Below are 13,025 nucleotides of genomic sequence, written 5' to 3'. Positions count from 1 at the left end.
TACGAAATATAAAACCAATATAAAAATGATCTACTCAACTGTAAGTAAATTTGATTGTGACATATCTGACACTTGGTTTAATTCACACGAAATTTCGTGACATGTCTAACTCTTCATACAGTACTGATCCATTGAACGTCGATCAAACATTAACCGATTTTCGATTAATGTTTGATTCTCAATTCTACTAAAAAATTGTAACTTTATCACAATCGTATCGAAGCGTAATCGTTGCCGTATATATCGTTTTTCTTCTTTAATTTAATTATCGCCTATTGGCTTAGTTAACAATTATGTTTGTTTTTGACATTACGGTTTATGTTAACATCATATCGGTTCGATTCCGAACCGAATAAATATACAATAGTCAAAGTTGGATTGGAATCAAAGTTGGATCGTAATCATTATAGATTAGTAAAATTGTCGATGACTTGATATATAGTATGAACTGTCGATCGATTGGTCTGGCAACACTAAGGGTAAGTATAGTTTACGAATCTTTAATTTAATTTCAATTTCCAATATAAATTTTAAACCGATGATTTGAACGGCCAACTAAATATTTTTGTTGTAATGACTGTTATTGTAATTCACTGAGTCAACATTTTAGACTACAATATAGTTTATATGCAAATTCTCTTGCAATTTACTCGTTCAAACCGCACGTCAATTGTCAGTTTTTTTTTTATCTTAACTCAAAGTCAAATCATTTAAAACAGTAATAAAATTCCATTCTGTACGTCGACATTTTATTAATATTTAACTTTGAAAGACCGTAATTCGTAATCACTACCACTTTGGCAAGAGTGAACGACTTGGAAAAATATATTTAGCTTTGTGGTAGAGTATTATGCAAAACCGTCTGGGTAGGTACCACCCATTTTATTTTGATTTAGTTTTAAATAGGTCAATTCTTATTAAATCTGGTAAAATTGTAAATTTTTCATATAAATATGCAATACAAATATGTTATACATTGGGAAATTAATAATATGCAAACCAAATCGCAGTCAGACACATTTTTATTTTAAGCGACAATTGACAGTCACGTCATTGCTCGTATTTCGTGTAATCGAAATTATATACAAAATACTCTCTACTAGCATTATTACAAGAGCTAATATCGTTCAAATAAAAACGAATTGTAAACTTTCGCTAGACGATGGTTAGTGAATAAAGCAATAGACACGCACAAGCACGCGCAGCGCATACCGACGTGATCCGGAGCGTCAATTTGTTATAGGCATACAGGAAAACGTCACGCCTTTTGTGTTACACTTATACGAGCCTAAGATTAGTTTTATTTAAATTAATTTGACTGACAAGATTGACTGATCATATTCTATACATTTTTCTTATCTTGGAAATAGAGAAAATATATAATACGTTAAACAAATCACTTTTTTTCCGCAGAAATTTAAATCTTACTAGAGATAAATTACGCTTACAAAAAATGTTAAATTATTTATAAATATTATATGTATTTGATTGTTTCCTATTTCAGAAAATATTTGAGATTTTTTTTTATCTGTTGAAAACAAAAAAAAAAAAACAAAATATTTTATGCATGCTCATTCTAATTATTATAATAATAGTAATTACAAAATTTCTTTGTTTAGTACGAACCTATTAATGTATACATTTAAAAGGTCGGCAAGGCATTGCTATTATTTCGATATTTGTAGCCATATTTTATGAAACTAGTATAATTACTACTTTACTATATTAAGCACTTGTATGGATGTGTATTTTAATGATTGGATCTCACTCACCTTGGCACACAAATGGAATGGTACAGTCCGTGGTTCCGCAGCACATGGATGAACTCGGGCAGGGTCCGACAAGCGCCCATGATACTGAATGCCGCTAGGGCACTGTTCCATACTATCAAAGTCCGGCGCAACTCGAACCTAAGAGAAAAAAATAGTTAAAACTGTTTTAAAAAATAATGTTTATTTTTTATTTATATAGCCTATAGAGCCTAGCTCATAAATTATTAAAATTATTTAAAATGTATCATATTACATATTTCAAAGAATTAATTACCGAATTGCGTCAAAACAATTCAGAACAATAGAAATCAAATGAAAAATCTATTAAAAATTTTGCTAGCTTTTTGAACTAAATTCATTGAAATTCAAACAACTAATTTTGAATTTGAATGGAAATTTAAAATATCTTTAAGATATGAAGATATAAAAGCAATAAGTAGTTCATACTTTTTTTGTCAAATTTTAAGTTTGCGCAATGAAAATAAACATTCAAAATAATTCTTTAATTAAATTTAAGTCTGTATAGCAAACGTTTAAAACGATAGTACAAACTTAAAACCAGTTTATTATCGTATACTAACTGTTTTATTATATTACGCCTGTTAGCTTTATTAGTCTAAGTTAATTATTAATTATTTAATATGAATCTTCCTAAACGCAAACTTCCTAAACGCAAGACGTTTATATTCAAAAGGAGAAGCGCCGTTTAGAGAAACAAGCGACGAAGCCCATAGTTATCCATTATTACCGCTGATTTTTTCTTCAAATTTAAATGGGATTACCCCAGAAGTAACCTATTCAATTAAAAAACAATTATTATTAGAAATCGGTTAATAATCTACGAAAACATTGTGTGATGAAACAAAGATGGAATTGAAAAGCGTTCTTCCTAATGAATTCAGCAAAAAAATGTATGCATAACCACTTTTTGAGGTTAGCTCCAAAAAGCCGAACTGGTAACCGCCTTGAAAAATAAAATCTTATTAATATAGAGAAATACTGTTTTGAATACAGATTAGGACATCTGTTTTCAACTTAAATGTATGGAGTAAGCGCCGGCCGCCAGTTTTTAAGCGCAGTTAATATAGCTTAGTCCTTTTACGATAACTTTTCTTGAGTATACAAATAAGTAAAATTGGATATAAAAATACATTTTGTAGCGAACATTTCTTTAAACATAGAGCATTCACCGAATCCCAAAGTTTTCATGTATTCGTTAGTTTTGGCAGCCTTTGCTTCCATTGGCTGAATTGTTGATATAATTTATAAGCACCGAAAAACGATTAATTGAAAAAATATGTTTTTCTCTTCACAATTTAGTGAGGAAAAGCTACAAAATGTGATATGTAGAGCATAAAATTATGACTACCATCTAAACTAACGGAATTAAGGACGTACGTTAAGGTTTGAGTCGTAGTAGGTTTAATTTGAATCTCGATTTAAATGCTTAATTTCGTCGTTCCGTTAACGATTTCCTTGCAAGGGCTTTGATGGAACCTTCGACTTCAGCACCGCTGATGTGATTCTTGATATATTATACCACAAAAAGCAATCTTACCGGAACATAAACAAGTAACGAAGGCCGACTTTACAGTATACAGATAACTAACAGTTGCCATACCGGTTATGAAATACGGATGAGAGATACCTTATATGTTTTTTGTTAATTTCTTATTCTACTATAAAATTAATTTCATTTTATTTTAGAAATATAAAATAAAATGTTGAATATCTTATGTTCAAAATTCGAACATATTTAAGCAGGTTATCATAACGAGTACTTTAAAAAAAATTCAGCTCAATTAAATTCAGTTGTATAATTTGTAATCTTAGAATTGACATAATATGATATATAGTATGCTTATTCATTGTATATATACTTTTTTAAATAGGGATTATAATATCAACTGACATGAAAAAAAAATCGGTCGCGGCGCTTTGCAAGCTAACGCTGCCAAAATTATAACCCATAAACTAAAACTTCGTATAAAAATATTTGTTGAACACCAACATTAAGTCACAAAGATCCTCGAAAACATATTTTATATTAATTTTTTTTAAAAGAATAATAGTAAATACAGTTTTAATTAAATTACTAATATTCCTATTTACCCCTCCAATTGAGCTTACATGGACGACAATAGCCCAAGGGGTTGGATCGAACCTGCGACTTTTACATCGCGATGCGGCCCATAAACCATTGTACTATTGACGTTTAAATTTATGATATATAACTGTAGTTTAATTTTATTTGTCACGCATTATTAATACGAGTACATATCAAAATAAATACCAAACAAAGATTAAACATGTACCTTGCTTATGAATTGCGATTTAAAATTTTAATATATACGATATCTGCTGCTGCTGCTCGATATCTGCCGACACGAAAATTTTATCTGTGCGATTTCGGGTTGTGTAGCTCGTATTTCAAGTTATTCATTCATTTTATCTTTGATTCACCTTTACGGGACAGATCAAAAATTCAACACAACGTATTAAATAACGTACACACTTCTCTGGTGTTAAAGCTTTGTGCAAGCTCCTCTGGGTAGGTACCACCCATTCATCAGATATTGTACCGCAAAACAGCAGTACTTGGTATTGTTGTGTTCCGGTTTGAAGGTAGCCAGTGTAATTACAGGTGCAAGGGACATAACATCTTAGTTCCCAGGGTTGGTGGCGCATTGGTGATGTAAGCGATGGTTAACATTTCGTACAATACCAATGTCTATGGGCGTTGGTGACCACTTACCATCAGGTGGCCCATATGCTCGTCCGCCTTCCTATTCTATAAAGAAAAAAACACTAGTTTTAATAATGACATCCACCTACTAAACGTTAAAAACGTTAAAACGGATTAACGACTTAGATTTAATTAATAACATGATGAAGTTATTGATAAATAATTAATGAGTTGATAATGATACAAAATCATTTTATTACCTATCTACTTATATCAATTTATCATCGTAATTAACTCTTGTACAAATATTACGCAGTCTTTATATAAACGTTTTCGAAAGCCTAATCCTGTTGGATACAATCTTATCTTCGTCGTATAACCATAACCTATCATAACGTGTGAGTCCGGAGACAATTGTATCAGTAACTTTTGTGTGAATCCATAAAAAGCTTTCAATAGAACGATCAAATTAAATAGGCATGTTTCGTATTAAAATGCTTAGTTTTTATATGCTGCAATTGAGAACAATCCGTTTGAGAACTTATTCGGTTAATTTATATGTTTGAAATTAAAATTAAAGCACGTGGCTTGTGACATTTTTTTGCAGTTTCATCAATTTATTTGATTTAACATAAAACCGTTTACATATACTATAAAATAATAAATAAATAAAAATATATTTACAAATGACGATTCAATATAAATTATTTTGAATTTTAATTGAACTTAAAAATATTAGTTATATTCATTCAATCATTCTCATTACGAAATAACAGTTTATTTTTGTGTTTATATTAAATAAATTTTATATAAATACTTGAAACAAATATTGATTATTATTATAAATCGTTTTTTTTTTTATGTTGTAAGCAGTAAGTCTTTAAGGAAAAATATATATCAAAATATTATCTCTTCGGAGACGAGTTTATTATTATTAAGTACTTCTGTACTTAATAATAAATGGAAACAATAAAAAATGAAGTTACACAAGTGATGGTTAATGGGTACAGGATTATTATGGAACGAGGCCAGCATTGACCTTACTTGAGATAACTGCAATGTACAAGTGTTACGCAATAGCGAGTTTACGGCGCGGTGAATCATTTGAATGTGGAAAGACCAGCTGCGACAAAGAGGAAGTTGTGGACCTAATAAACTTGAATTCTGCTGTATAATAATAGAATACCTTGGCTATTTATAAAAAAAAAAAAGTAATAATGCAGATTGGTTCCTGTCAAGACAAGTTGATTATTGTGACGACATAGTCAGTGATCTATATAATTTTTCTCGAGCATTTTGCATTCTTAAATGTAATACTAATGACACGAATGGGCAATATGGATGAAAGTGTTCAACGATAAAAATATACATAATTTCGTGATTGACTACGGTAACTTCACATGAATGTAATAATAGTACCAATAACTCAAAAGTTAACATAAATAATAGTAAAATCGGATCCTTTGATTTATCATCGCGCCTAACCAAATGCCCTTGGGAAAAGGGTATAATATGTATTTCAAACATAATAACTTTCTCATAAAATACCCTCATCTAACGACAATAGTAACGAAAGTAATTGAATGACGGTTAAAAGAAATCAGCATTAAAACTTAAATGTTATATAAGATTTGTTTATATGAGAAACTTGTCTCGGCACATACCAGCCATTCAATTGACCCAGTCGACTCTACCGTCCTACGAAACAGCTGACGTTGTTATTTCTTTCTAAGACTCGGCTGAACTGAGTGATTTATTTGTTTTTTCGTTTCTTTGCCAGTAACCTATTTTCTAAGCAATATTACGTAGTATGATAACATTCTTATTTTACAAGAAATTGTTTAGGCGTATTTACGTATTTTATATCGCCAAGCTTTTTATGAATATGTATATTCTTACTATAATAAAACCTTGGGAACTAAGATGTTATACATCTTCACCTTCAAACTAGAGCCCATTTTTGGATTCTGGTTTATAAGCCATTTTCTCTGTTTGGCTTTCGAATATCTAATAAGTGAGTAATACATACCCAGACCACAATGTAATAAACGAATTGAATTGAAATATTTGGATAAACTTACCTTTGAAAGGGATTTTTTAAATCACAGTGGTTTTTTATTAAAATGCGACGATCAGGATTAGAAAATACCGAAAAATTTTAAAGATTTCTACGAATTTATCTATAAATGTTGAGTAGGGTGTAACTACGAAAAGAACGTTGTTTCTTCTCTCCAATGTCAAATCAATGATGACAGAAAGAGAAAACGATTTTTTGTAAGGCCGTATACGTATTAAATGTTTGTATACAATCCTAATTTTAGAATAGTTCGTTTCAAATGTAGTAGAAGATATGTTGTAAGAGTCGGATTGGCACGAGATAATAATGTTCATTGGAATTATTAATACAGTACCTATAAACGTAAGTGTAAGTGTTTCTGTTTGTATGTGTGTGTTATATTGTGTTAGGGTTTATTCCATGACATAAACCATCCACATACATACATATATATGTTAATGGAATTTATAGAATCGTTCAATTATTAATGATTTATATCGTAGGTAAAAAGTATACAGCACAAAATGTGAAGATGATATTGTATTAAATTATATTAATGTGAAGACAGTAGTGCAACACTAGAAAATATTTAATATTTTTAAATTATGTCTTTGTTTTAGCTTTCTCCGAGTGCTTTTCTCTTATATTGACGATTCTTAACTATTTCTATTTAGGTCTAGTGACTATTTTTTAAGGTTGATCCCAAGGCCCTGGGTTTAATTCCAAAGCCAATAAATAGTTATTGGACTTATCTAGACATATTCGGTAGCATCCAGGAGTTCGAAAGAATGTTTAATTACGTACACGTGTATAATGTCCGGCGCAAGTTGGCAAGTGATCCTTGAGAATGGTCGCCCGGGCCGAAATCTAATCATCATCATACTACTTCATTGCATTGATATACTTGGTCGTATATTCTATCGCCAAACAAAAGTACTTCGTATTATTGTATTCCGGTTTAAATGGTAAGTGAGCCAGGTAGTAGTCGTGTAACTACAGGCCCAAGAGACATAACATCTTAGTTCCCACGGTTGTTGGCGCATTGGTTGTCAGAGATGATTAAGAACACTTATTATCGGGTGGCCCATATTTCAGTGTGCCTACCAATTTTCAATGTATATTTAAGAATTAATTGTTATTCGATATATTATTTATGGTTTGTATAAATTGAATATTTTATTATATACTGTTAGGCATATACATTTGGTACATTTATGTAACTAATTACTAAACTAAACAAAGCCTTCAAAGTAAATAAATTTAAGTTATTAATTTAAGTAAGTGAATTTGTAATTTCACTACCAAGTTACGGGCGTTACTTTATGAACGTAATTTCGACAGACTCGCGTTGTAAGCTGGTTCAATGACATTTTGATTATCCAAATTCAAATCGACAAAAAACATTAGAGAAAATTCATTTTGCAGTCTTATATCACCTAATAATTATACTTATTATTCCCACTCTTAAAAATAACCGTTATAATACAAAAAAGTAATGTTATTACACGTGATATTTTCATATTGAAATTGATATCGGAAAGCCTTAATAAAAAATCAAGATAAAAAAATATTGTTAATGCAAACTTGGCACTGTTTCAAGGTACAATAAGCCAGAAGCCACTGTGGATTATCTGCAAGATGAAAACCTATTTCGAATGCTATTGTAGTCCGAGATGTTATCAAAATCTTGACGTGGTTGGAAACTAATAGTTTATTATTTCAGGCTGAAAAAAAACCATCAATTTGAAATATTATAATTGCTTTTTATCGGCTTTTTTGTTTTCTAATTTTAGGAAAACAAAGTCATATAGTAAATTTGGTTCAGATTGGCATCATTTATGTGCCTCCTTTGTCTGTTTTGATACGAAAGCCTAAATTTTTATGTATGCAAACTTTTTATTTTTTTATATAAATTAAGTGTTTTTATGTATATATATCTAACGACGCTGTCTTGAGACCTAACACAAACATAATAACACCAACATATTAGCGTATTAACCGAATCGATTTACTAGAAACGTCATGAAAAAATTTTAAGCTTCTGCTGTTTGAAATATTTTTATTTTAGTAAGTTATGTGTTAATTTTGTCTAAAACACAGGCACAAGGTATTTTATTACTATTAATTTTCTAACAACAAAAATAATATAAGTGTATCGTATTACAATTAAACATAGAACAAATAAAATTGAATCGGAAGGCAAAATATAGCAACTACATCGATAAACTTATCCATAAGTTAGAATTAAATGAAGAGAACAATTTAAAAAAATTCCATACAGCTGCGGAAACTTCGTTTAATATTCTTGCCGTTCGAGGAATGAATCAATCATTCATACTAAAGCGGAACAATGCTATTTTTTTTTCAATGAATTGAGCATAAATGTATGTATGTCGTCCAGTTTGAAGGACGGGTATAGACACAAACTATAATATTAGATAATGCCCTTGGTTTTTAACGGGTGTTTAATTAAACACAGATATCTCCCTTTCATTCATCATTAATTTGACATTCGAAAGAAGAACTGCATCGTTTAACTAAAAACATGCTAAATAACATTAATAAGGCCGTAAGGTACCGTGATTTGATTTCTTTGTATCAAATGCGTGCAGGGATCATTTAAACGATAGAGTTGAAAGTGTGTATACGTTGTTGTTGGCACTTTAGAAAGATTTCTGGAATAGTATTATCAATGTACAATGGGTAACGAAAAATATTAACCTCCATAAGAATTCCATATATGGTATTTGTATATTTAACTGAAAAATCAAAAACAAAATCGAGAAGACTAGGTAAGGAATCATAGTTATCGTCAGTGTCTATAAATATAGACTATATGGAATGTTTCGTTTCGTATTTGGAAGTCGTGGATCTGATTTGCATAAGCTTTTGAGCGAGGTTCAAAGATAAATTCAACCCGTTTCTAAGATAAAATTTAAATTAAAAGAAAAATATGCATGACTATTTATCATTAAAGTCTGACATTGAAAAATTAAAGCTAAATGCTTCTTGTAATTACTTTTTATAAAATCATTATAAAAGGCTAGCCACAACAAAGCAGTCAAAGTTCAATGAATATTAATTTAATTAGTATGAACTGAATAATGTTAGCATAATAAAATAGAGGTGATGGTTAAAAATAAATATTATATTAAATAGTAATTAAAAGTATATATTAAATTGTACAATAATTGTATTATTTAAATTTATGTTATTTTTTTAAGACTATGACGAACTCGAAAAAGTTCTATTTTTTAATTACTTAATCAATAGACGAATGAAATTTTAATTAAAATTTTCTTATTCATATGTATTTTATCTTATAAAGTAAATATTGATGATGTTACATAATTACTAGTAGTAATCTACTGGTGGTAGAGCTTTGTGCAAGCTCGTCTGGGTAGATACCACCCACTCATCAGATATTCTACCGCAAAACAGCAGTACTTGGTATTGTTGTGTTCCGGTTTGAAGGGTGAGTGAGCCAGTGTAATTACAGGCACAAGGGATATAACATCTTAGTTCCCAAGGTTGGTGGCGCATTGGTGATGTAAGCGATGGTTAACATTTCTTACAATGCCAATGTCTAAGGGTGTTTGGTGACCACTTACCATCAGGTGGCCCATATGCTCGTCCGCCTTCCTATTCTATAAAAAAAAAATTATGATTATAACTAAAATCAGCCATTTATTTTTCAAATTAATTTAATTAAAAATACATAAATGTATAGAAAAAATCAAACGGTATTATTAGCATACCGATCGAAGTTTTCTTAGAACATCGGTTCAGAGATGTTTTATTGAAAGTTTAAATATGACAGATAAAGATTAGGGTAATAAACAATTAACTATATACAATAAAATGAGATTTTATACCTCAAGCTCAAATAATTAAATTTTTTATATAGTTATCGATAATTATAAAAGCCGAGATCGCTCAGTGGTAAGAACGCGTGATCTTAACCACTGAATTTTCATGTGCTTAATTTGTGATTATAATTCATCTCGTGCTTTACGGTGAAGGAAAACATCGTGAGGAAACTTGCATGTGTCTAATTTCACTGAAATTCTGCCACATGTGTATTCCACCAACCCGCACTGGAGCAGCGTGGTGGAATAAGCTCCAAACCTTCTCCTCAAAAAAGGAGAGGAGGCCTTTAGCCCAGCAGTGGGACATTCACCGGCTGTTACGAATTATTATAATAAGCATTAGCATTAACGTCATCTTTAACAGTATTTTATATACATCATATAATTATACTAATATATATTCAAATGTCTCAACAAAAGGTTGTGTAATACTATTCAGTATATCTTGTTCAATACAAAATATCATATTAACTGTAGCATTGAGAAAGCACTAAGGTCGCCTGGACTCTAGCCGTGACGGTCGGCCGTTCAACTCTGGCGTCCGATAATAATTACTTAACACGCTTTTTAAATCTTATCAAAAACAATTTATCATAGGTCTATTGGTTAGAGTCTCGTTGTTCCATTTGTTAGCTATGTTGTTCAAGACTTCCGAGGTACAAGTCCCGGCTCGGAGTAATTAAAATTGTAGGGCATTTCTGTTAAAACATTGTCGTAAGAAATAGTTTTTGTGTAATTGATAACCTTCCCGTGCTTTGCAATGCATGTAAAGTTGGTCACGCGACTGATCTCCCTCCGGTCCTGTTAGATTGCCGTGTAGGACTATAAGAGTGAAGGTATTGAGTGTACTGTGTTTGCACACACACTTATATATCTTCTGCGCAGTAGGTTATTTTAAGCTGAGAATAGGCACTGTGGCCGAAAGCGGTCAGGATGACTTTAATCAATCAATCATCTTGAATCACTGTAACAATAAACTGTCAACAATTGTTAATCCTGATGTATTGTTATTGAAGATAACATCTAATTAATAGTTTCTAACAATTTATCTAAATGTTATCAAGATGAGTCATCCGAATGATTAATCTTGAATAAAACTTACTTCATCCTTATTTCATTTTAATATCAGTTTTCAAGAAATATATAAGAAGCAAATTTTACACTTCGTGCCTGACCCGATCGTAATATATAGTATATCGACTGACGTTATCCCATTGCTTGAACACGGGTATATTTCAAATGTAACCATTTATAATTTAATAAAACTATTGTAGTGAATTTCGCATATCACTATGACAAATGGAATCTACGTCAACTTTCAATCGTTTGCGTCGAAACGATGTGAATATCATTTAAAAAAAAAACGAAATAAAATCGATTAAATTTAAATATAAAGCTAGAAAACAAAATTGTCCCACGTATATATATACCAGATTGTAATCTATTAGTGCGTCAACTGATATTAATTGCATTACGACTACTCTGTAATGGATCTCGCATAAAGCACGCGTTGTTTCGTAACACGATAATAAAAGTAAAATACATTATATTTATTTAAATCATTAAATCTTATCAGTATAAACACGTGTCCGGAAGATGCGTTCATTTTTATTTTATACGTAGGCAATTTTTTGTAACAATTGGGCAAATTTTATCCTCGAAAATTCATATGGCAATTTAGTAATTTAGCTAGCAGTTTCTAATTCAATTCCATAATTTATAGTTTATAAGCCGGAAGAAAGATATTATGTCGTGAATATAGTTTACACATGCATATGTTAGTGTAGAATGATATGCCCGATTATGTCCAATTATAGTCTTATTGTACATAGACTAATAGAATTAAATTTACCTCATGCAAACCTAAGTACTGCGCATCATTGTTTAATTCAGTCATTTATTTCTAAAAAGTATCTTTTTTAAGAAAAGTGCCATCGGGTGCGAATAATCCTTTAATTTGGGTTTAATTCGGTTAAGTTTTTCTAGATTAGAGAGGTATAAATTATATTATCTGCAGGTTTATTTCGTTCTCTCCTTATCGAATGAAAGACAAGTTGATCAAGATAGTGTAGACCGGTCAATGTCAATTATTATTCACGATCAATTGTACCTAAATAAATATCACAAAATAAATTGGCGGTATACATTCTACATCATGCTTTATTTTTATTTAAATATAGCATACAAGCAAGCCATCAGTTTGCGAGGACATGCTACCACAACCGGGGGTCCAACATGTCACCGCACCACACCACAAAATTTGATGAGTGAGTAGGCCAAGACAACACATTGACCTTCTCACTCAATCAAAGCTAATAGCAATACAAAATATATATATTTGGTGTGGCAATAAATAGGTAGTGATTTGTACACAAATGGCCCAGCACAAAGTCCAAACTTTTTAACAAGCATTAAGATTTGCATTTTTAAACCATACAAAATACGTTTAAAACTGAGGATAAATTGTTACGAATCTTAGCAGACATCCAAGAGCCGCAATATTAAAAGTATTCAGAAATAATAACAACGTTTTTTTAATATCTACCATGAACTAGGTGAAGAAGTTGTCTGCTTATCAAACGTTATCAAATCTTATCGCTGGCTCACATCGTTGCCATTCATATTGATAGCGTAACAATATT

General features: G+C 30.7%; 1 protein-coding gene across 1 annotated transcript in view; it reads right to left on the bottom strand.

Annotated features, from left to right (window-relative positions):
* The window catches only part of LOC126768695 (elongation of very long chain fatty acids protein 6), a 38,565-nt gene that overhangs the window by 19,950 nt on the left and 5,590 nt on the right, over positions 1–13,025 (bottom strand). Inside the window, exon 2 of the mRNA XM_050486959.1 lies at positions 1,773–1,910. Coding sequence (XP_050342916.1) covers positions 1,773–1,910 — 138 coding nt within the window. The remainder of the gene's footprint in view (positions 1–1,772; positions 1,911–13,025) is intronic.

Source organism: Nymphalis io, chromosome 5, assembly GCF_905147045.1.
Source record: "Nymphalis io chromosome 5, ilAglIoxx1.1, whole genome shotgun sequence".
NCBI lineage: Eukaryota > Metazoa > Arthropoda > Insecta > Lepidoptera > Nymphalidae > Nymphalis > Nymphalis io.
Note: the sequence above shows the minus strand (reverse complement) of the source record. Positions and strands in the feature narration are given on the sequence as shown.